Consider the following 26,967-nt stretch of genomic DNA (forward strand, 5'->3'; position numbering starts at 1 on the left):
ACAGACGGGCCGCTTCGCCAATCACAAAAATCCGCCGCTCTGCGTCGGCGCGGCGCAGCGCAGGCTGTTGCTAGGCAGACGTGCTGGGCTGGCCCAATGGGAGCGGCGCGCTGCGGCCGGGCCCGGGCGCAGGCGGCGGCGGGAGCGGGAGCAGAGCGGCTGGGGCCCGGCGCTCACCATGCCCTACAAGCTGAAGAAGGAGAAGGTGCGGCGGGCGGGAGGGCGAGCTGCGGGGACGTTCCTCGGGCGTGCGGCCCCCTCGCCGCTCCCTCCCCGTCTCCCTCCATCCTCGCCGCGGCCTTCCTTCGGCGCGGCCGTTGGGCGGGGGCGCGCGCGGGGCTGCGGCCGGCAGGGGGCGGGGGCGCGCGCGGCGGGGCGGGCGGGGCGCCTGGTGCAGGAGGGCGGCGGAGGCGCGCGCGGGGGGCGGCGGTGCCCCCCCACACCCTCATCCCCACCCCGTCTTCGGCACCCCCCCATCCCGCGGAGATGCCTTCGGTAGGAGAGGTACGCTGCCCCGGTTGAGGCCTCGGAACGGGCCGCGGGGTGCCCTTCCTAGGGGAGGAGGTACAAAGGCGGCGCGGGGCCGCGGTGACGGGGCGCGCAGGGCGAACGTTTCGCTTTTTCGGCCTTTCAGGAGTCTCCGAAGTCGGCCAAAAGCACCACAAAGCCCGGCGGCGGCAGCGGGAAGGATGGCGGGGCTGAGAATTCGGAAGAGGTAAGGCTTCCGCCTCGCACGGCGCTGTCCCCGCGTTCCTGCAAGGGAGGATCCCTCCCGGATCCGTGGGGTCTGAGCAGAGAGCGGCAAAGGCGAAAGTTCGCACCAAGTTAGTGCCCCTCGAGCTGCGGCCCGAGGGGAGCGACGGAGGAGTCACGGCGAGCCTCCTGTCGTGCAGCCCTGCAGAAAGGCCTGGCACAAAGCTGGGGGCAGTGTGGTGAAGCTGGCTGCAGGGAGAGACATGGCAGCCTCTGAGGTGACTGCTGTGTGGCCTCGTCTCGAGCGCTGCATGCAGCTGTGGGAGCCACGATGTAAGCTATAAAACATCAGCCTCCAAAGGAGGGATATGGAGGTGAGGAAGGGTCTAGAGGCCAAGATGAATAAGGAGCAGCTGAGGCCCTTGGTTTACTCAACACAGAGCAGAGGAGCTGAGGGAGGCCTCATGGCAGCCTGCAGCTCCTTGTGGGGAGCAGAGGGCAGTGTGAAGCTCTGCTCTCTGGGGACAGCGACAGGGTCCAAGAGAATGGTGTGGAGCTGCGTCAGGGGAGGGCAGGTGGGGGTGAGGGAAGGGCTGCGCCCCAGAGGGCGGTGGGCATGGCACAGGCTGCCCAGGGCAGTGGGCACGGCCCTGATGCTGGAGCTCAGGGTGCACTGGGACACCGCTCTGACACTGGGGCTGAGTGGTCCTGTGTGGAGCTAGGAGTTGGATTCAATTATCCTTGTGGATCCTTTCCCTCTGGGGATATTCTATGAGTCAATGAGAGGAGCCATCGCTCCTAGGGAGGAGGAGGCCTGACAGACAGGAGCAGTTGCATTGCTCCTGTCAGAGCAAAGCACAATCAACTCTGTTGTCACCTGGTGTCAGAGTGGGAGAGTAGTGAGGAGTCAGAGAAAAGGAGCTTGTTCTTGAAAGGATTTTTCTGGGGGAGTGAGGCTGCGAAATAATTGCTAGGACACCTCAAAGAATAGGGATAAAGTGCTAGAGATGAAGTGATTCTTCTTTGTATAACTGCTTCATTTCTGAGCTCAGCATTACTCACAAAAAGGCACAATCTGTATTCCTAACTATGCAGAGTCTCATTCTCAATTTTGATGTTGCCAATCTGGATGTATTAGGATGGCTTCAGCAGAATGTGATAACATGAAAAGCTGTATAAGAACTAACAAAAATTTGGGTCAGCTGGAGCTTTTCTGGCAGACTTGGGTCTGTCCAGCACCCAAACAGTGTGCTTGTGGGTTCTGAGACTTGGCTTGGAAGAGCATTGTATGCGTGTCCAATAAAGGATGCATGCATATGTCTGGTGGTATGGTTTTTGTTTTGTTTCTTTGTAATTCTGCAGTTTGGCAAACAAGCTGTGTCACTTCTACGTCCACAGAAGCCTGTGTACTCATGTTTTGTTTGGAATGTTTTGCACTTATGATTTGGAGGATTGGGTATGGGAGATGTCAGGCTAATGAAGACCTGGAAGACTTCCGTGGTTCATGGGAACATCATCGTCCAAATAAGGTTACTTTAGGGTCTCCTTCAAAGCATGGACCTGTGTTGCACAGCCTCAAAAATTATCCCTACTACAGCCAATCCAGTTCAAGGTTCAAGCCGTGCTCATGCCTAACCTGCCTTGTAGCCAGCAGAAAACCAGCTGAGTTTGTTTGCCTTGGAGCTGGTGGCAATTTTGTAGATTCCTCTTTGTATATCCCATCCCTGTCTTGGCCTCTGCCTGTTTTATTTTGTGTATACAGCTACAAACGGCTTGCTTGAGGGCTGTCTGCTGATTTAACAAGTGAGGGAACGCCTAGTTTGACATCATGGGGTCAGGCTCACCTTTTATTTATTTGGTACTCTTTGTTTGTTGAGTTCCCATCTCTAGGAAGAAGAAGGAAGCCTGAATCTTGCAATGTAAAGGTGATGGAGAGCCACCAAAGCAGAGCACTGTGATGTTCCCATCCAAACCCATGGTGTGTGGCTGTGTTTCCTGGTAACGAGTGCTGCAGCCAGAGAGGGAGAGTTAGTTACAAGTTTTCTTCCATTACCTGAAATGGCACATAATGTATGGTTGTTCCTGGCCACGGGAGAAACTTAGAAGAGATGTGTCTAACCTTCCCTCCCATAAAACATACCCAGCCACTTCCTCATACCCCAGACAAAATCCAGCCCTTCTTTAGGATGGAAGGCTGGGTCTCCTTTGATCATAGGAACAGAGAGCAGAAAGGAGACACCTCTCCAATGTGCTGCTGCCACAGGTCTCATCTCCATTTCCCTGTTGAGTTTGCGGTGAAGTTTGTTCTCTCTTGGTGCTTTGCTGTCTCGGGACTGCTCTGCTGCAGAATGGAAGAGAGCTTTTTGCTTGATGAGAAGAAATGTATACCAGTTTGAATGCAATTTTCCTGCTCTTCAGGAAGCACAGAAAGGTATTTCTGCTTTAATACTGGGGGTAAGGAACTTGGTCTGTGCGCTAGGAGCTGGACTTGTTTCTTGAGTTGGAAGCAGGAGGGGCTTTTGTCCTTACGAAACACCTGGAGCAGTATTGTGTGGTAGGAGTTGATGGCTCTGCTGGTGTTGTGGGAGTCTCTTGACTTGTAAATTCTTCCATGGTGTTATGGTTGTTTGGTTACCTTTCTGAAGGTGTGCTGAACAGAACTGTCAACTTTGTGTCTCAGTAGATCAAATGTTTGATGGACTTGCAGCAGGAGAACATTATTTGGGCAGTTCTTCCAGCATGCTTTTTCTTCCTTTGCGCTGTGCTGCAGGGAGCAGAGGAGATCTCACAGTCCTCATTTATCCTGGTACCAGAAAGCTGTGACTTGTTCTGCAGACAAGTTGTCCAGCTGGTGGAATGAGTAAAGCTCTTTGAAGAGCAGCTCTCCTTTGACAGACTGGAGCAAGTGCGGCAGACTGGGACCTCCTGTGAGGATCTTTGTGGAGGGAGAAGAAGAGGGAAGGAAGCCTGTAGTGTTTTATTCTTCACAGCAAAGGAGTTTTTTGTGGAGCTGAGGTGGAGGGGCAGGTGCATTCAGAAGCGGGTAGGTCCCCACCAGAGGTGGTGTTTGAACTACCTACAGGGGGTAGTGCAGTGCTCTGTTGGTGAAAGTGGCTGAGGTGATGAGGCAGCATAGCTTGGCCAGTCCCTGGCTTTGGAGAAGCATAATTTGCTCCAGAAGAGTTTGGAGCAGTGGAAGAAAATGTGAGAGCAGAGAGTGGGAAATAAAAGATTTTTTTAGATCGTTCCCTGTGGAACGTGACGAAGGTATGAACGGAGAGAATTTCTGTGTAGCTATTTAAGGAGAAAAAAGAAATAGAAGAGCACATGTCAGAGTGGATGAGAGGATGATAAAGAGTTACTCTTGGCCAGAAAGCCTGGGAGAGGCAGCTGGGTGGTGAAGAGAGTTAATGACCTGGAAGTGAGAGCAGGGATTAGCAGCAGCAGTAAAGAGGGGTTGCTTTGCAGCCTCAAGGACAGCTTGGAGCCTCGCTGATGAGCTGCACAGCTCTGGGAGAGGATGCTCCTTTTCACTGAGCTGCTGTATTACGTGTTTTGCAGATATCTCCATGGGGCTTGTTACTGCAGTACCTGGAGTTCATTATTCAGACATAAGCGTTACAGTGTGTTGGTGTTACTTCTGAGACAGGGAGGTTGATTTTAATAGGGGAAGCCGTGTAACAACAGACAAAGAACAGGTACTGACTTGAGGGATGGGAAGGGAAGAGTCATCTGAGGAGGAGGAGCTGAGAGCAGATCTGGGCTGGAAGCTTAGCAAGCGGGGGATGCTCAAGGGACCAGTGAGGCAGAAGGGCTTTCCGAGTGGCGATACACCCAGCTGCAGTGGGAGTGCCTGCAGAGGTGAGGTCATGGATGGGAAGGAGAACAGAACAGAGGCTGACGCTGCGCTCAGAGTGGCTGGGAGAAGAGCATCTCCTGGAGCCCGGAGTGAATAGAAATGGCACAGAGCGGGCCCAGGGCCCGAGGCTCATTGACTTGTACTGGCAAGCTCTTAGCAGGGAGGAGAGGTGGTGGGAACTAACAGGGAGGAAATGCCAGGCAGCTGGGGAGCCGGTGCCTCGGGGAGCTCAGATGTGCTTGTGACTGGGGCTGGCCCCTCCTGCTGGCAGAGCAGCCTGCTCCACTGCAGCGGGAAAGGTGGGGCTGCTGCACCGCGCTTGGGCAAACTGCTTTGTGCTGTTCCCTGCTCGCTCCAGCACACATGGCTCACAAACAGCATCTCTCTGAGCGGCTGAGGTGGTGTCAGGAGTGGGGCTGAAGCCTGGTTTGATGTGCTTGTGTTGGTCAGCTGATGCTGATGTCAGGGAAACTGTGAGGTTGATACCTGGGTGTTAAGGGAAAAGCTTTGTTTTAGCAGTCTGGTATGTTCCCAAGGATAAAACTGTGTTAAAGAGGCTTGTAACAAGCCTCTCCTCTCCTGATTCATGTTACCAAAGTAGGGGGATGTTGAAGGCAGAAGGACGGTGGGCCTGATGCAGGAGGAGCCTCCTGAAAACAAGAATTCAGACCAATGCCACAACGTCAATGTAGAAGTAATCAATGTTAAAACCCTTTGAGTGCTGCAGCATAAGAATGTATCCGGCCTTCCCCATCACTGGATTTTCTCTAGGAAATTTTATGTGATACGTGCATATATCCATTTTCTAAAGAACAGTTGAAGCTGTGTTTTGTCTCCCTCCATGCCAGGTATGGAAGACTAGAAGCTAGTGGCAGTGACTTTTCCAGTCTCCCTAGTGAAGGGGACATGGCTGTAGACTGTTGGCCTGCAGTACACATACCATAGTGGGAACATGTGGCATTGCTGAATGGGTGGGGAATGTACAGACACGTTCTGCCAGCCTCACACGTCTTCTAGCAGGACCCATAGGTTCTTCTTCCCTGAGTGTTACCTGTAAGGTTATTGATGCACCTTTTGTCTCTCTCTGTACCACCTTTCCCCTGTAGTGGCTCAGCATTCACATTCTGCCCTTCTTCCCTGTGGAAGGAGGGTGATCCAGGTTCCCCACGATGCAGGTGCTCTTCTTGCACAGTGATGCTGTGCTGCACCTCCTTGGAAAATGTGAGGACTCAGTTCAGGGCAAGGACTGTTCCTGTCTTGGGTAAGCTGCAGGTAAGCCAATCCTCACAGGGAAGTACTGACCGTATCTTGTTTGGAGGAGAGCTCAGATAAGCCTGCACTGCTGGTGCTTTCCCCCAAAATACTTGTTGGCATTCTGGGGAGAAACGGGAACATTGTGCTCTCCCAGCAAGTCTGGAGTAGGCTGACTTCTTTCTTGAGGTGTTTCCCTCTTCCATGAGTTTTCAATGAGTTGCATCAGTGTGATGTTACCGAGTCAGATAATAACCACTACGGCTGGAGTGGGACTCAAACCAGCAGAACTTCAGCCAGAACAGAGCTGAGCTGAGAAAGCGCTGGCTTGAGTTTCCAGTTACCTGCTAAAAATAAGGAAAGCGTCTCTAAGCTCTTTTCAAGAGGCGCCAAGTTGAGAGGACATCTCTACACAAGAGTTTGTATCAGTAAGCTCTTATAACTTGTTGCAAGACCTGGCCTTGCTTTCCTTATCTGTAGCACCGCACATGCTGGAAAGCTCTGATGCCTTCACGGTACCTCGCAGGCATGAGCAGAACTGATGTACGCTTTGCAGATAGCGCTGCCCGTGCAGCCAGCCGACACACAGCCTCGCAGAAGTGGATGAGGTGTACTGAAATGCAAGTGCGGTGGTGCAAATGTGCCCAGTTTCTTCAGCCCAAGAAGATACTGACCATGTCTTATTGCCTGTGAGCCTTGTAGGTAAAAGCTTGTGAGTTTTATTTGACTTTCTCTTCCATCACAGGCCCAGCAGCCGCAGCAGCAGCCTCAGCAGCAGCAACAACAAACAACTTCGAATAAACGCCCCAGTAACAGCGCTCCCCCGCCAACCCAGCTAAATAAGATCAAGTACTCAGGGGGACCCCAGATTGTGAAGAAGGAACGTCGACACAGCTCTTCTCGCTTCAATCTGAGCAAAAACAGGGAACTGCAAAAGCTTCCAGCCCTTAAAGGTACAGAAACTGTGGGGCAGGAGCGACCTTCCTAACAAGCTGTGCTTTCTCCAGGCAGAAGAGCATGAGGGTTCTTTCCAGGGTGACCCTGGTAGCCACCTGCCAGCAGTGCTGTAGGGATGACTCTGGGAAGGGTGCTTGATGTGGCAGCAGGTTGCAAATTGATGAATAGCCTAAAAGAAAAAGAGAATATTCTGTATGAACTTCATTATTTGCTTTCCCATTTGAAGCAGTTGAAGCCCTAGTGCTTACATTTACTTGAGGTTGCTTCAGATTCTTCAGCAGTTTGTGTGGGAGGGTGGTAAAGTGTGGAGAACTTAGTAGAGACTGCTCTTGGCTCCTGCAGTCACCTGTTCCTGGGAGAATACCAGACCACCTTCTCCTCCTCAAGTTTCCATTGCAAGTTATGATAGTGCTGTTGAACTTGTCTACGTTGGGGCAATTATCCAGCATTAGCAGTTAGTATCCATAATGGTGCAATTAAAGGTGCCTTAAGTAGAGACATGGAGAAAGTGTTGTCAGCAGTCACTCAACCAGGCCTGTTGCTGACACTGCTCACAGAAACAGGCCTTTTAGGAAAGGTGGCTGTCTGATAGTTCAGTTAGTCTATGAAGGAAGCTCATAAAGTGAGTTTCTTTTCTGCAGTAGCTTGCAATGGGAAGGGATTGATGCTTAGTAGATCAGACATCTGCACAGAGTTTGAAATCGCCAGATGGAATAGGTGTTCTTTACCTCCATTGTCCTAGTCTCCATATTAGGGGTTACTCTCCCTCCTACCACACCAGCTCAAGGGGGGCTGTGACTAAAGAAGGGAATGCATGCTTGGGGGTGAACCATGCTGATTCCTAGGCGAACCAGATAGATGCTTTGCCTACCTTGGAGGTCTGACAATCCCTATTTTCTCTTCCAGATGCTCCTCCACACGAGCGAGAAGAGCTTTTCATCCAGAAGCTGCGGCAATGCTGTGTGCTTTTTGACTTCATCTCTGACCCCCTCAGTGACCTGAAATTCAAGGAGGTGAAGCGAGCAGGTCTCAATGAAATGGTAGAATACATCACGCACAACCGTGATGTCGTCACTGAGGCCATCTATCCTGAAGCTGTTATTATGGTAGGGCATGGGGCCAGCATGCACTTGTTTGCCAAATAAATGGGGACTGTTCAGATGCATGTGCTTTTGAGAGGGAGGGAAGAGAAAGAAAAACAGATTTGTCAGGGAGGAGTGTGACCTCAGTCTTTCCCATCCTTTGTAAAGAGAGGTGGAAGTTTTTTTCCCTGGCACAAACTTCACTTGTGAAGTTTATTTGTAATCTGTAACCCTGCGGCCTCTAGGAGGAAAGCTTTTTGCTATGGTAAATGTGTTGCTGTGCAGTGAGGGATTTGCTGCAGGAGGCCCATCGTAAGAGTAGCGATGTCGTTCATTGTCCTTTTTGCTGACCTCAGTTTTCAGTGAACCTCTTCCGGACACTTCCGCCGTCATCCAATCCCACAGGAGCGGAGTTTGACCCTGAGGAAGATGAGCCTACATTAGAGGCTGCCTGGCCACACCTACAGGTGAGGAGAAGGAAGGTATAGATCTGGGAAGCTGAGGGTCTGTGTCATCTGGATGTCTGCCCCAGTAAGTGAGGGTTGCTGTGTGCTAGGATAGGGAAGGGCCAGGCCATGGGTAAGAAGCAGCATGTAGGCAATGCAGGCGATAGGAGCATTCTGGAAACAAGCTGATGGCTCTGTGTAGTGTTCACCTGCAGGTGGCTGTATTCTCATGTGGCACTGAGGTAGATTGGAGCACTTTGCTGGGAGTAAAGGGAATTGTGCCATATTGTCTCTGGAAGAAGCATTTCCCCACAATGATAATTCCAATCCTGATGGTTCAAGAGCTCTCATTCTCTAGGCTTCAGCAGTATTGGAGACAGCACCCTTGTCTGTTTTGGCACTCCTCCTTGCCATGGTCTCTCGGAGGCATGTGGAGGAGTAGGAGTGCTTGTTGCCAAAGCAAAACCTATGCTAGCACCTGCTAACACATCTCTTTTATATTTATGTAACACAGTTGCAATAACTGGGAGCAAATGTGACCAGAAAAAAATGGGGAACAGGAGTGGAAGAAGAAGAAAAGGGGCTGAGGATTTCTTCAGTAAGCTGTGTCCCGAGAAATAGTTTAAGACAAATTAGGTGAAAAGCGTTATGAAGGCAAGAACAAACATGATTAATAGAGCTCAGAAGTGTAAGTCAGGAGGTAAGTTTATAAGAGTCTCCTCAGACACTTGCCGGGAGACATGCAGTCAATCTGACAAAGGCAGAGCAAGAGCTAGTCGCTGCAGGATGAGGCAAAAATACAGAGGACATAAAGTGCAGTTCTGCAGCAGTGGTTAATCACTTCTCACTGCTCTGGTTGACGTAGGGATGTGAGTGTTGACAGGAATGGTATTTCCTCAGCACCAGTGTGCTGCAAATGATAGGAAGCATTTATTTCTTAGAACTAAGTCGGCAGCAGGCAGCGCAGGCCTGTGGCAAGAGGTCCACTGCTGAGTTTTCATGATGACCTCGGGTTTTTTTGTGCTGCTGTTCTTGGCAGCTCAGTTTCACCTGTGGTTGGGTGGCCCCACAGCTCCTTCAATTGGAACCTGGGGATATGATGCTCTAGTTTGGCCTAGTCGTCCCTCAGAGGTACTCTCTGTTGACAGGTTCTGCCTTTGGGTAATCTTGCCAGTCTAGGGCAGCAGTAGCACTGGAGGTTTCAACACTAGCAGCCTTCTGAAAACAAGTTGCTGTTCTTGTGGGATTGTGACACAGCATGAATCTCACGTGGTTTAGTGGAGTCAATCCAAATTTGAAGCCAGTTCCCAGGGATCAAGAGGACACAGTATTTTCCTGGGGTCCATTTCATGTCTGCTCTTTTGTTCTTCCTCAGTATGTCTCAAGGGCTTCCAAGAAGAGAAGGCTCTGGAGGGACCTTATAGTGTGGCCTTCTAGTACCCAAAGAGTGCCTACAGGAATGCTGGGAAAGGACTTTCTGTGGGGGCATGTAGCAACAGGACAAGGGGAGGTGTCTTTAAACTGGAAGGGGGTAGATTTAGGCTAGATATTGGGAAGAAATTTTTTGCTGTGAGGTTGGTGAGACCCTGGAATAGGTTGCTCAGAGGCATTCAGTGCCAGACTGGATAGGGCTGTGAGCAGCCTGGTCTACTGGGAGGTGTCCTTGCCTATAGCAGGGAGTTGGAAGTAGATGATCTTAAAAGTCCCTTCCAACCCAAACCATTCTATTGTATGATGCTAATAAACCTAAGCTTTTGTCTTCTCTTCTGGAGGTTTCTGTACTCTGTAGAGGTGGGGACTGAAGCTAGGAGATTTTCCCAGGCTTAGTGTCTTGATCTGAGTAGGTGACTTTTGTCTTTGGCAGGACCTGAAATGATGAGATCTCATGCAGAGTTGGGCAGTTATGTGCCACTGCTCCATAGCCCATTATAGTGAGGGCAGCTCACTCGGTGTCACCTCGGTGTCAGTGGGTGAGGAAATGTGTATTCCTGTGTTTTCTGTGCCCCCACTTAGGCTTTCCAGCCTTCTTTCAAGCCCCTAAGGAGATGGAAAACATGTAAAACGTGAAGTAAACAGTGATGAGAAAATGAGGAGGATTTCTAAGTGATCTCTTTTTCCTCCTGCAGCTGGTGTACGAGTTCTTCCTCAGGTTCTTGGAGTCCCCTGATTTTCAACCAAATATAGCGAAGAAATACATTGACCAGAAGTTTGTACTGTCTGTAAGTAATCATAGCCCCTGCCACTGTGCAGCACCTTTGTGAAGGACATGCAGCAGACTTTGGCCGAAGTTTTATGCAAATAGTCCAGTTTAATCAGGAAATATTAGATAATTAAGGTTTTCTTTCTTCTTATGCCTTTTCTTGAAAGAGCAGCTAGAGCTATCAGAGCTGGGTGAGAGGGCGTGCAGGCTGTAGTCTCTGGAATTTGTTATCATTGGTGGGAGAGGGGCAGTGGGGGCCTTGCAGGAGGAGCATGGGAACACACTGCTTTGGCCATTGCCAGGCCATTGCTGTGCTTTACAAGATGAATGCTGGTGGTACCAACTTGTGGCTAGGGAGGTGACCACTGTGCTCAAGGTGCTGAAGGCATCTCTTGGCTGGAGGAGCCGCTTTTGCTGAGTAGGAGCAGTGCCTAGTATTGCTCATAGCCTCATCCAGGCAGTCGTGTGTGCAGACACTGAATTTCTGTCCCCGCAGCTGCTGGATCTCTTTGACAGTGAAGACCCCAGAGAACGTGACTTCCTAAAGACTATTCTGCACAGGATCTATGGGAAGTTCCTGGGTCTGCGAGCGTATGTGAGACGGCAGATCAACAATATATTTTACAGGTGAGGTGTTTCCTAGTGCCACTGGCTTGATGAATGGTTGGTACAACACAGAGTGATTCTGAGCATTGGACTGTCCCTAATCTAGGTTTGAATTAGCCAAGTAACTTGGTTATATCATTCTGTTTTGGTATGGACAGCACTGGCCTGTGCCTAAGAGCAGCAGAGGTTTGGTAGTGCTGTCTTCAGCATACATAGCAAACGTTGGGATTGGTGAATGTTAGCTTCTCTGAAGTTGTGTTGATCAGGGAGCAGTGAATAGACTATTTGCCTCCATCTTGCACATCTTGAACTGTTTTCTCCAAGTTCTGTTTTCTAGAAGAATACCCTTCCCCACTGTTTTTCCTTCCTTTTCTTTATCAGACTGGATCCAGTGTTTGGCAATGACATTCTTCTCTCTTCAGGTTCATCTATGAAACAGAGCATCACAATGGGATTGCAGAACTGCTGGAGATCCTAGGAAGGTAAAGATGGTCTTGTAAGTCCCAGAGGATTCACAGTGCATGACATGTCCTAGCTCAGTGTGCTGTGTGAGCTAGTAGTGCCCTCTGCCAGCTGGTGTTGCAGGTGCTATCTTCAGAGAATCTCTGGTGAAGCACACAGTGCTTTCCATCCTGCTGACAAATGCAGTGATAGTTTTCCCCACATCCGTCTGCTCTTCTTTTGAGTTTGAGCCCAGCCACACTTACTGCCTGCTGAGGCAAAAGAGCTTCTCACAGCCTTGAGAAACTGTAGCAGTGGGCAGCCTCCTCCATGGCTTTCACTGCCCTTCAGCAGAAGCAGCCCTCTCTTACGCTGCTGTTATTCTGTTCTGTTGAAGCTGAGCCTTGATGTCTGGGCTACCTCTGTGCTGGACTTCCCCAGAGGTTCTGTTAAATTGTTTCTGAAGGTTCCTGGGCTTATTCTGGCACAGAAAGCTGTGGAGCCTTGGCTCCTTTAGAGGTTTTTCCCTGCCATGCCTGATAAGGAAGCATGCTTTCACTGGATATGTTTTGCAAGGTGGGGCCCCAGCAACTGTACTTCCAGTGGTAGGTGTTCTCTCCAGTTATTAATGAAAGCTAAGGCATCTCACTTATTCTTCTGTGGTGAGACATACTGTGTTTCTGCTGGATAAAGAAATTAATGAGATTCTTGTTTCTTTTCAGCATAATCAATGGGTTTGCTCTGCCTCTGAAGGAAGAGCACAAAATGTTCCTCATCAGGGTCTTGTTACCACTGCACAAAGTGAAATCTCTCAGCGTCTACCACCCACAGGTGAGAAGTGCTTCAAGTCTTCAGGGCAGAATGCAATTCTTGCAGTAGTGCTTATGCAGGTTTGCTTGTAGCTATTCTTCAGGCTGCATTACTCTATTACATGACCTTCTTGCTGTAAGATGTTTGGGGCTTTTCACTGGCTCTTTACTGTGGTGATTTGTCCCAGCCTTGCAGTGTCTGGGCCTGTGTGCATTATGAGTGTGCTTTTTTGGCACTGGCTGATAGGAAGGTATCCTCCACTTCCTGCTGACTTAATGCTCTGACCTGCTTTGCCTCTCTGTGATGGAAGATTGTGAAATATTGGTGCATTGCTGAAACGAGGGGTAAAATTCAGAGCTCCATTCATCAGCCTCTGTATGTGGTGTGTCAGCTGTTAGTCATTGCTGAGATATGCAAATGGTTTGGAGTGCCGGACTGCTAGACTGGCATAGAGATTAATTTCTTGCCATTTAGAAGTCGTAAAAGAGAAGCATGGAGATCGGGACTTGAGCTTGGAAGCGAAAAATGGATGCTGAACAGTGATGTCTGTTCTCCCAGCCTTGTTTTTACTGGTTTGCTCCTTGTCATGTGTGTGGCTGTGTGGCTGTGCTTGCATTAGAGTGCATTAGCTGTGGGCTGCTCTAGGTGACTCATGTTATTCTCTAAGGTTGCATGCACTCACTAAGCTCAGGCCCTATCTAGTCTTAGGGCCCACTTGCCATCAGAATTGGGACTGACTTAATACAGTCTGATAGCGTTAGGACGAGGGGGGATGTCTTTAACCTAAAAGAGGCAAGGCTTAGGTTAGATATGAAGAAGTTTGTTACTCAGAGGATGATGGGGCACTGGAACAGGTTGTCCAGAGAGGTTATGGGTGGAGACATTCAAGGTTGGGTTGGATGGGATCCCGGGCAGCCTAATTTAGTGGTTGACAAACCTGCCCACAGCATGAGGGTTGGAATTAAATGATCTTTGAGGTCCCCTCCAACATAAGTCGTTATGTGATTACAACTGGATTCATTTGGAGCTGCAGCTGTCTGCTTGTCACACACACTGTGGAGGGCCTAACGTTACTTCCAGTTGTGGGTGGTGGTGTTGCTTGTATCTCCAGTAGACTTGAGGAAGCTCTAACTTTGCCATGTGTTCTCCTGCAGTTGGCATACTGTGTTGTACAGTTCTTGGAGAAAGACAGCAGCTTGACAGAGCCGGTGAGTAACCTTTCTTAACCTCTGCATGACAGTCAAGTCCCCAAAGCTTCACAGCTTCCTTAGGGCTCAGAAAGTGTGAAAAGAGGCTGCAGAGTCCGGGGGGATGTAGATTATTTACCAAACTTGCTTGGCACCTTGTGGGCAAAATGAACGGTGCTGCTCATGTGCAGGCCTTTCTGAAAGCTTCAGGAACATGGCTGAAGTTTGCCTTTGTGCTTCAGATCTATACCAAGCATCCTTTCAGGGCAGAGCCAGTGATAGATTCTGCAGAGACAAAACAAATAGCTTTCTGACACCTGGTGGAACCAGCGTGAACTCGCAAAGACTTTGAAATAGGAAGAGTTCAGTCTGCCAGAGTTGGCTGGAAAACTGTCAGAATGAGGTTATAAACCTGGAACCCAGAAGACTACTTAGGCAAGCCCCTGTTTCTTGATGAAAGTATTCTTCCTGCTCTAGCATCAGTATGCTGACTCCACAGCGTTAAGTCACAGTGCAGAGACATATGCCTTCAGGATGTAGTGCTGTTGAGACATTAAGTTCTAAAATGTGTGAGCAGTGGGTCCCTCACGTATTCCAGTTACTGGCTATGCAGGCATGCAGTGTTAGCCAGACTGTATGCTGGTTTGGCAGGGGGTTGGCAAGAGACAAATGTTTCTCCACCTACTGCAGGCCAGGAAATGTCTTCTACAGAGCTGAGCTTTGCAACCTCAAAACAGCAGATGGCCATGTGCTTGTGTCATTGTAGCAGGGAGCACCAGAAAGTGTGAGCATTTTAATGAGTAACACTAGCTTGAGGTCGTTCTGTTCTTTGGCTGAAATGTGTGTGTTTTTGGTGCTCAATGGAAGCTGGTCAGCTTTCTGGCTCTGCAGCTCTGATGCTGGAATGCTGAAACAGATCTTGCTTTTTTCTTTTCTTCCTTTTTAAATGTAGGACCTCAGTTTTCTGTGTTCCTAAAAGCCTGCTCTGGAACAAATTGTGTAAAGTAGCTTCCTGATCATGCTGAATACTTCCTGTAGCTTAAATCCAGCCTAGCAGCCTCCTGTCAAAGCACTCACTGTAGGGTGAGGGATAAGAGAGAAATGGGAAAGTCTGTCAATACTTCCAAGATTCATTCTGAAGCTTATTCAAATAATAAAGCTCATCACTGCTTGCTTAGCTGGTGATCCGTGGATTAGAGGCACAGCTCTGGTTTGTTGTCAGTGGGCCATTGCATAGGGTCCTTACCATATAGACTTGTTGAAACATCCTCCTTGTGAATGTTTTAAATAGTCTCCTGGTGTTACTGGGGTTATTGAAGTCTGGGGTTGTGCCCCAGCAAGGCCCTGACTGCAGTAGAAGATGTTGCCATCAATGCTGAAAGGAGCCCAGGTCTTACTAGGTCTGCAGTCACTTAACGTGTGCCACCCAAACCGTGCTCAGTAAGGCTGAGCGTGGTAGCTCTTACATTACAGCAGCCTGAATGATTGTCAGGTGAGCAAGACTTCAGGTGTGCTAAGTAATAGTGAACACAGACTCAGCACACCTTGCACCACCTTAGCTGTAGGAGAAATTCTGAGTCACTGGAGCTGACTCTTGCCTGAATAGCAGACCTGAGTGACGACAAATGCTGAGGATACCAAACTGCTACTTGAGCCTTGAGTTGGTGGCTCAGATGTTCCTCGTCTTGCTGTTGCTTTGCCTACTGCTGTCCTTGTGCTGGGGTGAAATTTCCCTCATGCGTTTGCTTCAGGATCAGATTGCTGAAGTACAGAGTTTAGAATAGTAGCTCTTACCAGGAAATGGCCGTTTCTGTTGTCTGTAGAGTTAGTGCACAGTTAGCATTCCTGTAAACCCCATACTGATGGCTCCAGCTGAGTGAAGGTCTGCAAGATCATGGATTCTGTCTTTGACAGTACGTAGAAGTAGGTGGTTAGGCAAGGAAGTGATATTAATAAATGAAGTGGGATATAGCTCTATATTCCCCTAGTGTATTCCTCCACTATCTTGTAAGCAATAGTTTTCTCAGACAGAAGTTGCATCTCTATTGTCATATTTCATCATCATCATTAAGTTTAGCCTCCATAAACTTATCTGCTCCTTTCTGGAACAGTCTGGACTCTAGACAAAAGTCCTCAAGAACGAGCTCTGTAATCCAGCTACCTTTGTATGTAATGGTATTTCCTTTTGCTCGCCCTGAATGTGGCCATTGCATTATTTGTTGGGTACTTTCTAGCATTCAAGCTCTGTGGTATATTAAATAACAATTCCTTTATCACCTTCCCCATAGCATTTCTGATTTTACTGGTTGATCTTTCATTGTTGCTCTGCACCATCTGGCATCCCCTGCCCACTCTGAGTTGATCCTTGTTAAAGTGAGCTGGAGGAAGAAGTAGTTCTAAGCTTTGTGCTGGTAGTACCAAATGTTAGCATCCTGGGCAGCACTGCTGTCTTGTATGCAACTTGGCAGAGTTTGTGCTTTTCTCTTCCTTCTTCCCTGGTAACTCACCCTCACTCTCTGAGAGTGTCATTATTTCTGTTACTTCCTCTCCTTTGCTGTTGTGACCAGACTTTTAAAATCCTATTTCACCCTCTGTGTTAACTTTCAGTCTCTAACACTGTGTCTGTACCCTTCCTACTCAGGTGATTGTGGGCTTGCTGAAGTTCTGGCCGAAAACACACAGTCCCAAGGAGGTGATGTTTTTAAATGAGCTGGAAGAGATCCTGGATGTGATTGAGCCATCTGAATTTGTGAAAGTTATGGAGCCCTTGTTCAGGCAGTTGGCCAAGTGCGTCTCCAGCCCACACTTCCAGGTGGGTCCCAGCTCAGGGAGTGGGTAGGGGTCTGACTTGTAACCCACTTGGCACGTGAGGGTTATGCCACAGCTCTTGAGCTTGTCTTTGTGGACCAGTGGCACATGGTGGTGCCACCAGAGAGAGTACTGGGGTTCCATGTGGTGGGAGGCAGTGAGAGTCCTTGCCCAGCCACAGAGCAGTCTCATCCGGAGGGGTAACTAAGCTGATCAGTGGATCCCCTCCTGCTGCGCTGTGCTGTGCAGCAGCTGGAGCAGAGGTACTCTGCTACCTCCTGTTTTAGCTGGCAGATGCAGTATAGAGGAGATCCATCCAGTGTCACCCTCTCACAGTAGGTCCAAGCTGGCTGCAGTACTAGGTTGAGGCTGATGAAAGAGGTTTGTGGAACACGAGTGGCTTCAGACGAGGTTCTTTGTATTATTCCAGCATTGATGATAGGTATACTGAAAGTGGTAGTGTGCTTCTTCCTTGTTCCATGAAAGGTGGCTTGCCCAGATGTGGGAGTGGGGTGAAATGGTGATGCAGCCCATCCCCGGGGTGGGTGTGACTGCACAGTGAGGCAGACTGCAGCCGGTGTCTTTTAATACAGTGAGGAACAAAGTTGTGTTCAGAAGCCAAAAATGGGATCAAGCTAGGTTGTGTGTAAAAATTTCCTAGAAGGGAGTGACTCTGGAAAGGACTTGGGGAGCTTGATCAAAATTAATTGGACGTGAACTGCTTGTTTGGTTGATGGGAACCAAGGGGCTAATGAGACCTTTACACCTGGAAGTAGCTACAGGAGGAAACTGGAACAGTACAGTAGGAAAAGGAACTTGAAGGGAAGAAGGCAAAGGCTGGAGAAGAGGTGTCACGTACTTCATACCAGTCCTCTTCTGCTACCAGCTCTTTGCAAAATAGGACTGAAAAACATGGACAACTTGTGAACACTTCACAGTCTAGGGGAATAAACCTCAAAGGTGTTCCAAACAGGAAGAGTAAACAGTTTCAGTGACTGCAACTTGTCAGAGAGCAAAAGTGAGAATCATCTTCTTCGTGAGTCTGAGCACCTTGGTGTGGGAGAGTTTTCTCCAAATGGATTGTGCACTAATCAGCAGTCAGAGGCTTAACAGGATATAATAGGTGGGAACCAAGGCTAGGTAAGTGAGCACAAGATGAGTTTCACTTCATTTACTCATGTGAAATGATAAATTAAGAGGATATAGTGACTTCTGTCAGACAAAATGTAGAACAGACTTAGATGCCTCTTTTCCCAGGTGTTTAGCTCATGCTCAAGCCAGTGCTAAGTGCAGAAATTCACACATCAGCTTGGTTACTGCGTTGCTGAAATTTGTAGCTAAATATGAAGAAGTGTGGTTGAATCTCTCTTGAAACTTGCCAGATTTGTTTGACGTGTTGGAGCAGAGTTGGTGCCCCGAGTCTTTCCATATTTTCACTCATGCTAAATCAGGAAGATGGATTATGATCCTGGTATTTGAAGCATGCTCAAATGCCTGGGGAGACTGTTAGAGAGAAGGCCAGGGAGGGATGGTAGCTGTGGAGCTTTACAATCTGAGGAAATGAAGGAGTCCTGGATTAGTCTGTGCCATGATCCGAAGAGGATGATGTTACTGTGCTCAAGTGTTGTGTAGAGAGCACTGGAGTTAATGTTGGACTTGCCTGCTTAAGAATGCAACATTTTCCCCCCAGGGAAGTGAGAAGTGTCTGGTTAAATGCCATAAGAGAAGGAACTTAAGGCAAAGGGAAAAAAAATGGCCATGCAGACGTTGGCAAAGGTCAGCCGTGCTGCCTGTGCTGCGGGGAAGTGTTTGCTCCTCAGCTGGGCGGTGGTAAGCTCTGGTCTCAGCACTGCACAGTTTCCACGTGCACCACAGGTGTTACTGGAAGGAGCCTCTCCAAGAATGGGTTTCTCTCCCACTGCAGGTGGCAGAGCGAGCGCTGTACTATTGGAACAACGAATATATCATGAGCCTGATCAGCGATAACGCAGCCAAAATTCTCCCGATCATGTTTCCAGCGCTCTACAAGAACTCCAAGAGTCACTGGAACAAGTAGGTCTTTCCGCATGCCCTGGCACTTGCTGTGCATGCAGGATTGCTTGACCTACTAGCGATCTTGGGGCATGCTGCTACAGTGCAATGGTGCATGGCACTGGGTGACACCAGGTGCTGAGACAGAGGGGGTGTTGTTAGTGTTGGCATGGGAAGGTGCCACAGCAGACCACGGTGGCCTGTAAGGTCTCAGACATCTTGCAGGGCTCGGCACCGTGGCTGTCGAGTCCACCCAGAGTTTGATACCTGCGTCTCCCTAGCTCTCTTGGAGGTGTGCTGTAGGTTTTCCAGCGGATTCTTGACTGCTTGTTAACTGATGATCACCCACTTGTGATGGGATACCTCATCTGATGCACGTACCTGGCTGCCCTTGAGTACAGAAAGAATAGAGAAAGCAGAAACAGCTGGGCAGATGTCAGATTGCCTCCTGTGTCTGCACCCTCAATACTTGTCTGTGTTGTGGTCCTCCCCTAAACTTCCTTCTAGCCTGTCTTCCAACTGCTTCTTACTAACTGATTTCTTACCCATTTAAATCAAACTGCAGAACTCGCTTCTAATGCATTAGCTGAAAGTGCTTAGTCCACAGCTGAGATCCTGAAGCTTTCTTATAAATAAATAAATAAATAAAATACAGGGAGATGGGGGGGAAAAAGTCATCTTCTCCTATTCCAGAGTATGGAAATATCAAAGTAATTAATTCTGGGGAAACTGGACAAGACCAGGACTTAAGTGTATGCTGTGGTAGTAAAGACGGGGTTGTGAGGTAGAATTGCTCCTTACTGGCCTGCTGTTTCTCTTAGTTGTAGCAGGAAGCACTGACTTGAGCCATCAGGCAGGGCTGGTCTGAATGTGTGAACATCTCCGTGCTGAGCTGTCCTGCTCTCTTTTCCATTCAGTGTCTGTCAGTCTACACATGCAGGCACCAAGGCATCACACTCCGTGCATATGTTTACCAGAAGACAGACACATGCATATGCAGACAGACATACACACACACACACACACATACAGACATGTGTATAGCTGCTCTCCCACTCAGTGTTACTGCACCTGATCAGAGTTCAGAAAAGGACTTCATGTTTCCTGTCTGAAATGCTCTGCCAGTTCTCTTTCCTCCTTTTGCAGTCAACATTCCTGATTCTGCTCTTTCTACTTTTCTTACTTGTCTCTGTTGTGTTGGTATGGCAGAGGAGGTCCTAAAGGTGTTTTCCTCTTTTCTCTCTATTTTAGCATTGATGGATTTGTCTCAGCACAGGCTGAATGCCTCAGTTTCTCCTCTTCCTTCCCATAGCTCATTTCCTCCCTGTTTTGTCAATCAGACTGCATAAATCCAGCAGGGCTGTAGCTCTCTTCCTTATTCCTTCTGTAGAGCTGGAGATGCACCAGGGCTCACATCTACAGTCTCATCATTTCCCACAGCTCAGATATCTCACAGTCAGCTTGAATACTTGTTTTTATTCCTTGGGGAGGGTCTTTGTCGCTGAGCCTGCTCAGGCACATTGTAACCTATATGTAGATTACTGACACAAAAGCAGTTTTTTTTCCCTCTGCTCTTTTCCATTTCCAGGACTGCTGGATGTCTGTGTTTTGGGCAGCTTAGTAGCAAAACTCATGAGTGGGCAGCCCAAAAAAGTCATGTTGTGCATCTTGAGGTTAATTGTGGAAGGCAGTAGAGCTAGATTAGGGAAATCCCTCTTCTGAACACCTCTGAGAAGGTCCTTAGAGTCCTTTCTCTCCAGTTTGTGACATTAGGAATTGAGTGCGATTGTTTTTGCACTTGCAAAGAGCAGTCAGAGCAGGGCTATCCCAATGGTCTTCTCTCTTTTCACTCCATCTCTTTCTCTGTATGATGGTCTCAGATGCTCTCTATGCGAAGGGGTTTTTCCACTCTAAGAGGAGGGGCTGTGTGAGGACCTGTACCAATGCTGTGATGTATGAGTTGCTGTGACCGTTTGCTCTTGTCTCTCTCTGCTGCTGGGGCTAACTCAGGGCTGAGATTCTGGAGGACACCACCATGACTTGTTCTCCCTTCCTGTTTTCTTTGCAGGACGATCCATGGACTGATCTACAATGCACTAAAGCTGTTCATGGAGATGAACCAAAAGCTTTTTGATGACTGCACACAGCAATACAAGGCAGAGAAGCAGAAGTGAGTAAGAGCTTCTTGCCCAGTGGCTTGAGCTCATTGTGGAGTCTCTTTGAATATGCTAACAGCTGGTAGATCCCAGTAGACAGAGGGGGAATGAAAGACTGGTGCAAATCATTTTATCAGAAAGTAGAGGGCTGCTCAGCAGTATGTGGGGGTGAGAAGAGTTAGTAAACATGTGATCAGGTAATCCTTCCACTTTTGCTGAAGCAGTTAGCTTGGAAAAGAGCGACAGAGTTTTCTGGGTCATGAGGAAGTAAACTGCAGTGTGAAAAGTCTGCTTAGCTTTACAGAGAAGCTTTTGGTCTGCCTTGAAAATATTTAGCAGTTCTTATATGTCTTGGTAATGCTTGTAGAATCCTGCTGCTTTAGAAGGTGTTTTCTGAATAATTTTGCTGTGGAGAGCGTAATGAATCTTTTGCACCACAGGATGCTTTCAGTTTTCCAGTAATAAAGATGGAATAATATCTGGAACTTCGAAGAGCAAATGGTGGGGATAAAAATCTTAGCTCAGCAAGTATCTGTGCCGTGATGCAAAGAGAAAACACTCTGCTCTTTCTGCTGCCTTGTGTTCAGAGTGATTGGTGAGTCCAGTCAGTTCATTAAGATAGAAAGAAACTTTTTCTTTCCCAAGTCAGATTTCTGCTGGCTTTGTTTTGCAGAAGAGCAATAAATAGCAAAGGTGAGATGTGGAGTTTGGGGGTGGGTAACATATGGAGAAATGAGTAGTTTGCAGTTTCTAAGTTGACGGCGTTAATAACTTTTTTGCTGCCCAGTTATGAAGGGACAGAAGTCACCTGTGTCTCTGGAATGACAGATGGGTCCCTACAGTACATGGAGTCATATTGGGCCTAACTGGGAACAAGCAGCACTTGCACCCCATTGTGACTTGCCCAGAGACTCTGTGCATGCTTAGTGCAGACTGCCTCAGGAGGGGGGACTTTGAGGACCCAAAAGGGTACCAGTGGCCTGTTGGTATAGCTTCTGTGGAGACACAGGAGATATTAAACATCTATCTGCCTTGCCTAGTCTTCCAGAGGACCCTTCTGACGTGAAGGTTGCTAGGAGTTGAAGAACTGTAAGTGCCAGTTGCTACCACAGCAGTGGATTGGCAGCAAAGGTTCTGCACCAGGGGGTGGTCAGGCATGGAACAGGCTCTGCAGGGCAGTGGTCACAGCCCCGAGCTGCTGGAGTTAAAGGAATGCACAATGCTATCTGACATAAGGGTTTGAATTTTGGCTGGTCCTGTGTGGAGTTGGATTCAGTGATCCTCATGGATCCCTTCCAACTTAGGAGATTCTGTGATTCTTTAGTATTTTCCCTGTTTTAGGGCATTTGTGAAGCCCGTTCCTGGATCCCCCCATACATTTTAAGTCACAGTCAAAGCATATTTATGTTGAGGTCTATCTGCCATTTCCGTCAGGCTTTTTCTATCTCCTACAGCTTATACCTGCTCTCTGCTGTTGAAGGTGACAGTGAGCAGTACCAGTGTGCAGCTTATGGAGAATTATTCTGCGAAAGATCTGCAAACCATATAATCATAGAATTGCTTGGGCTGGAAGGAACTTAAAGACCATCCAGTCCCAATCCCCCTGGGTGGGCTGGGTTGCCACCCACCAGATCAGGCTGCCCAGGGCCTTGGGGGTACATACCTGCAGGGGTGGGCACAACTTTTCTGGGCAACCTGTTCCAGTGCCTCATCACCCTCTGAGTGAAATTTCTCTCCCTAATGTCTAATCTAAATCTCCCCTCTTCTAGTTAAAAGCTATCCCTCCTTGTCTGATCACTATCAGACCATGGACACAGTCAGTCCCCCTCCTGCTTATAAGCTCCCTTCAAGTACTGGAGGGTCACAGTGAGGTCTCTCCACAGCCTTCTCTTCTTCAGACTGAACAAGCCCAGCTCCCTCAGCCTTTCTTCACAGGAGAGGTGCTGCAGCCCTCTGAGCATCTTCATAACCCTCTCCAACAGCTCCACATCTTTTTTGTGCTTAGGGCCCCAGGTCTGGACACAGTACTGCAGGTAGGGCCTGACAAGGGCAGAGCAGAGGAGAACAATCCTTTCCTTCTTGCTTTTCTGCCACCTCTCTTTTGATGCAGCCCAGGATACTGTCGTTCTTCCAGGCTGCAAATGCACACTGCTGGCTCATTTTCCACTTTTTATCCACCAGTACCCCCAAGTCCTTCTCCAGTGGGCTGCTCTCAAGGAGATCTTTTCCCAGTCTGTACACATATCTGGGATTGCCCTGACACAAGTGCAACATCTTGTTAAGCCTCATTATGTTCACGCGTCCACTTCTCAAGTTTGCCCAGGTTCCTTTGGGTGGCATCCATTTTGCACCACTCAGCTTAATGTCTGCAGCACACTTGCTGAGCGTGCCCTCAGTCCCACTGTTTGTCAGAAATAAAGATGCTGAAGAACACTGGTCACAAGATGGACCCGTGGGGCACACCACTAATCACCAGCTTCTATCTGGGTGTTGATCTGTTGACCTCAGCCCTCTGGCTGTGACCATTCAACCAATTCTTTATCCACCAACTAGTCAGCCTTCAAATCCGTATCTCTCCAGCTTAGAGACAAGAACATGGTGTAGGGCTGTGTCACAGGCCTTGTAGAAGTACAGGTGGATGACATCAGTTGCCTTTTCTTTGTCCACTGCTGCCATCGCTTCATCACAGAAAGCCACCAGATTGGTGAGGCATGATGTGCCCTTGGTGAAGCTGTGCTGGTGTGAATCACCTCCTCGTCTCACACGTGCTGTAACATCTCTTCCAGGAGAATCTGTTCCATAATCTTCTCAGGCATGGACATGAGGTGAGGCTCACTGGCCTGTAGTTCTCTTGATCTTCCTTTCTTAAAAATAGGAGCGAGTTTTCCTTTTTCCAGCCGCCATGGTCTTCATCTGGACTTATTCTTTGGTTACAGTGGGAGGGATTTTGCTCCCCCAACTTCCACTTAGAGGTCTGGGGATGTGGGAGATATGAGAAGCCTGACTAGCAGTGAAGACTATGACAGTACATCAGTCTTCTGTGTCCTTTGTTGCCAGTCCAAATGATGAAGGGACAGAACCATTCTCATTTATCAGGGGTTCACTCTCCATGGTTTGTCTCTTCTAACCTGTAGAACCCCTTGTTATATTTCACTTCCCTTGCCTAGTTCCATCTGCATCTTGGCCTTCCTGATCCCAACTCTCCATGTTCAGACAGCATCCCTGTATTTTTCCCTGGCCACCCATCGCTGTTTCTGCTGCCTGTACTTTTCCTTCTTATCCCTCTGTGTGACCAGCAGGTTCTTGCTCAGCCTTGCTAGTTTCCTGCTCTCTCTGTGTATTTCTCCTACTAGGGGGATGGAGAGCTCTTGTGCTGTCAGAAAGGTGTCCTTAAGGAGTTGCCTCCTCTGTTCCATTCATATGTTTCTAAGGGCAGTTTTCCAGGGGCTCCTATCTAACAATTCCTTAAGCAGCTGGAACTGCTGTGTTCTCCTGAAGTTCAAGGTTCTGACTCTGCTCTTCATCAGGCCCATATTCCTCGAGATCACAACCTCGACCAGGGCACGCTTGCTACAGCCCAGACTGCCTCAGTTATTGACCTCTTTAATGGTCTGCTCTGCACTGATGAGCACCAAGTCTTGTAACGTTTCACCTCTGGTTGTTCTGTTCAGTACTCGGACCAGGAAGTTATGCTCAGTGCACTTCTGGATGACTTGCAGCCCCCTGTGTTGCTTTCCTATCAGATGTACAGGGGGTTGAAATCCTCTGTCAAGATGAGACCTAAGATGAGACCTGTGAGCGCAGTGCCTTTGCAGCTGAAGTAAGAAAGCCTCGTTAACAGGCTCCCCTTCATCAGGCAGCCTGGAGTGGACCTGGAGCACCAGGTGTCCTTCACTGATCTAGTCAACGTGACTCTTATCTGTTTCTTATGGTCACTTCAGAGGCAAGCCTCAGAAAATCAAGCATGTGCTTGGGAAGATGAGTTTACCTGAGAAGTATGCCTCAGTTCTTTGCTGAAGGCCATTGTGGAAATGCCATATTCTCCCTCTGTGTCTTTAAAACTTCAGCCACATGCAAGCAAATGCATGTACCCTTAACACTTCAGCTGCACTTTCTGAACTGTAATAGAAAATAAGTCAAATCAGGAATAACTTGTTTCTTACAGGAAGCAACGTTGTTTAGTTGTATCTCCCCTGTGGAAGGAGACAGTTTTGTCACGAAAGAGTGTCTTGGAGGCTGCAGGGCCATTCCTGCCCTGCCCCTTGCTTGTTCTTCTTTCAGCCTGGTCCAGTGAACAGCAGTCCCAGCAGCTGCCTCCACAGCTCATTTCTGCTGTCTCACTGGCAGAGGTCACTGCAGACCAGGGCCTGCTGGTGCACAGGGATGTGAGGTTGCAATCAACTGCTGTTCTCTTTGCAAATGTGAGACTTAAATGGAGTAGTAATTGCGCTTGTTTTCTAAAATAAAATCTTAATGTTATGAAGTTTATTGTTTTAGGAGTAAAGTAGTGTTCCTGAGGCTGCTGAGAGAGTGCTGACTGGATTGCTGTAATACAGGATCAATCCTTAACTGCACCATACCTGATGATTTCTGCAGGATCTCTGCCTTGTCCAGGGAGACTGACAAGTTTGAAAAGCTAAAGAAGACGAGGCTGCTTCTTTGTAGCCAGGAAAAGGAGCAGGCATATAAAATGTTTTCCATGGGGGCCCCTAGAGGCCTTGTACTATGAACTGAGAAAAAGCAAATGTGGCAAAGACCACGTTATCGTGTACAGCTGGAGGCAATTACAGAGTAAGGACTTCCTTGATGTGGACAAGCAGGACTCTTGATAGACCAGTAGCTAGGATAAGAGCCAGAGAAGTTGAAAAGCAGAAATGAAGCAGAGATTTTAGTGCAGAGGTTTAAAATGTAAAAGGGAATACTAGCAAGGGGTGGTGGAAAGTCACCTCTGTGGGGGAAAGTTCACTGCACTGGGATTTACAAGCAGCCAAGTTTGAACGGTCACATGAGGACTGCAGCAAAGTCTGTGCCAAGCTGAAGAGCTGTTTACCCCAGAACCCAGGCTCTCAACTGTGCTCATGCATCACAGAGGCGAGGAGAAGGTTCCTGTGCCACCTGCTGCTGCTGCTGCCCCACTGTGCTCTGGGCTGAGCGAGGAGCACGCCTGCCTGCCTGCCTCCCTCCCTGGGCTGGCTGCAGCACATCTATTCTTCTTGCCCCGTCTCACCTCTGGATTGAAAACTGAGATCTCTGAAGGGCTGAGCAGCTCTTCCCTTACCTGTGCACTTCTGCTGTCACTATTCTTGTCTTCCTGTTGGTGAAAGCTGTGCTGCCCCCGGGAGTTCACACTTGTGCTCTCTCTGTCTGCAGGGGGAGGTTCAGGATGAAGGAACGAGAAGAAATGTGGCAGAAAATAGAGGAGCTGGCCCGGCTGAACCCTCAGGTGTGTAACAGCAGGATCTGGGACAGACAGAACAAGAATGTGCTGGGGGAGCTAAGCTTGCTTCCTGAGCTCATGAGGGCAGGCTGTAGCACCTGGTCCCAGTCTTGTGCACACGGTGCTGATCTGTCCCTTTCAGGCTGTGTTTTACCAGTCTGGACTTCAGCAGTATTGACTCTGGATTATGCTGGTCAGGGTGTGTGTATTTGTGGACTCCTTTTGGCTGTGGCTACACTTGCAGTTTGCTGTGGCTCGTTTGGGTGCCACAGGCAAAAATGGATGAGAGAAAATGCTCCTCTCCTGACCGTGCACATGCTGTGACTTTGAGAGTGCCAGAAAGGGTGACTGGAGGAAGTGTGCCACACTGTTAGGATGCTGAGGGGAGGAAATTTGGTGTTGGGTGATGTGCTCATTCCCTGGTGTTCTGTGTTACCTGCAGTATCCCATGTATTATGCACCTCCATCATTGCCTCTGGTCTGCTGCATGGAAACAGAGACCCCGACTGCAGAGGATATTCAGCTACTGAAGAAAACAGTGGAGACGGAGGCTGTGCAGGTGTGTAAGTGACGAGGGGCCTTCCAGAGACTGCTCAGGGCATGACCAGTTAGTGCAGGGTCCAGCAGGCAGAACAGCTCGTTCAAAACATCCTGAGTGTAAATGCCCCCTACTCTAATTCCTGGTTGTTAGACATCAGCCTGTGCAAGTGGGGCTTCTCTGTGTCCTTGTGGTCTGTGGCTCTCAGGCTGTTCTGTAGCACGTCACTGTGTCAGCCAGCAAAGCAGTTGGTATCAGAGGAAGGGAAGGTTTAGGCTGTACAGGTTGAATGGCTGCAGATACCTGACTTCTTTGGTTTGTCTGTAGATGCTGAAAGACATTAAGAAGGAGAAGGTTTTGCTGCGCCGGAAATCTGAGCTTCCTCAGGACGTCTACACTATAAAAGCCCTGGAGGCCCACAAGAGAGCAGAAGAGTTTCTCACCTCAAACCAGGAGGCTCTCTGA

The 26,967-nt window shown here is 48.7% G+C and overlaps 1 protein-coding gene across 5 annotated transcripts; it reads left to right on the forward strand.

Moving 5' to 3' along the window:
- Window positions 1–178: 178 nt before the first annotated feature.
- On the forward strand, window positions 179–26,967 carry PPP2R5D (protein phosphatase 2 regulatory subunit B'delta; the record flags this gene model as incomplete). 5 transcript variants are annotated; one of them, XM_079549960.1, is made up of 16 exons in its annotated part: window positions 179–205; window positions 635–715; window positions 6,549–6,756; window positions 7,667–7,866; window positions 8,199–8,309; window positions 10,415–10,507; window positions 10,985–11,115; window positions 11,517–11,576; window positions 12,258–12,366; window positions 13,500–13,553; window positions 16,174–16,344; window positions 18,265–18,392; window positions 20,440–20,541; window positions 25,898–25,970; window positions 26,407–26,523; window positions 26,830–26,967. In XM_079549960.1, the coding sequence occupies 16 exons, from the start codon at window positions 179–181 to the stop codon at window positions 26,965–26,967; spliced, it is 1,803 nt and encodes a 600-aa protein (XP_079406086.1). The 5 variants fall into 5 exon arrangements, with proteins under 5 accessions (XP_079406086.1, XP_079406087.1, XP_079406088.1 ...); XM_079549961.1 differs by having other exon boundaries at window positions 6,555–6,756; XM_079549962.1 differs by having other exon boundaries at window positions 6,564–6,756.

Source organism: Tetrao urogallus (assembly GCF_951394365.1).
Source record: "Tetrao urogallus genome assembly, chromosome: 2".
NCBI lineage: Eukaryota > Metazoa > Chordata > Aves > Galliformes > Phasianidae > Tetrao > Tetrao urogallus.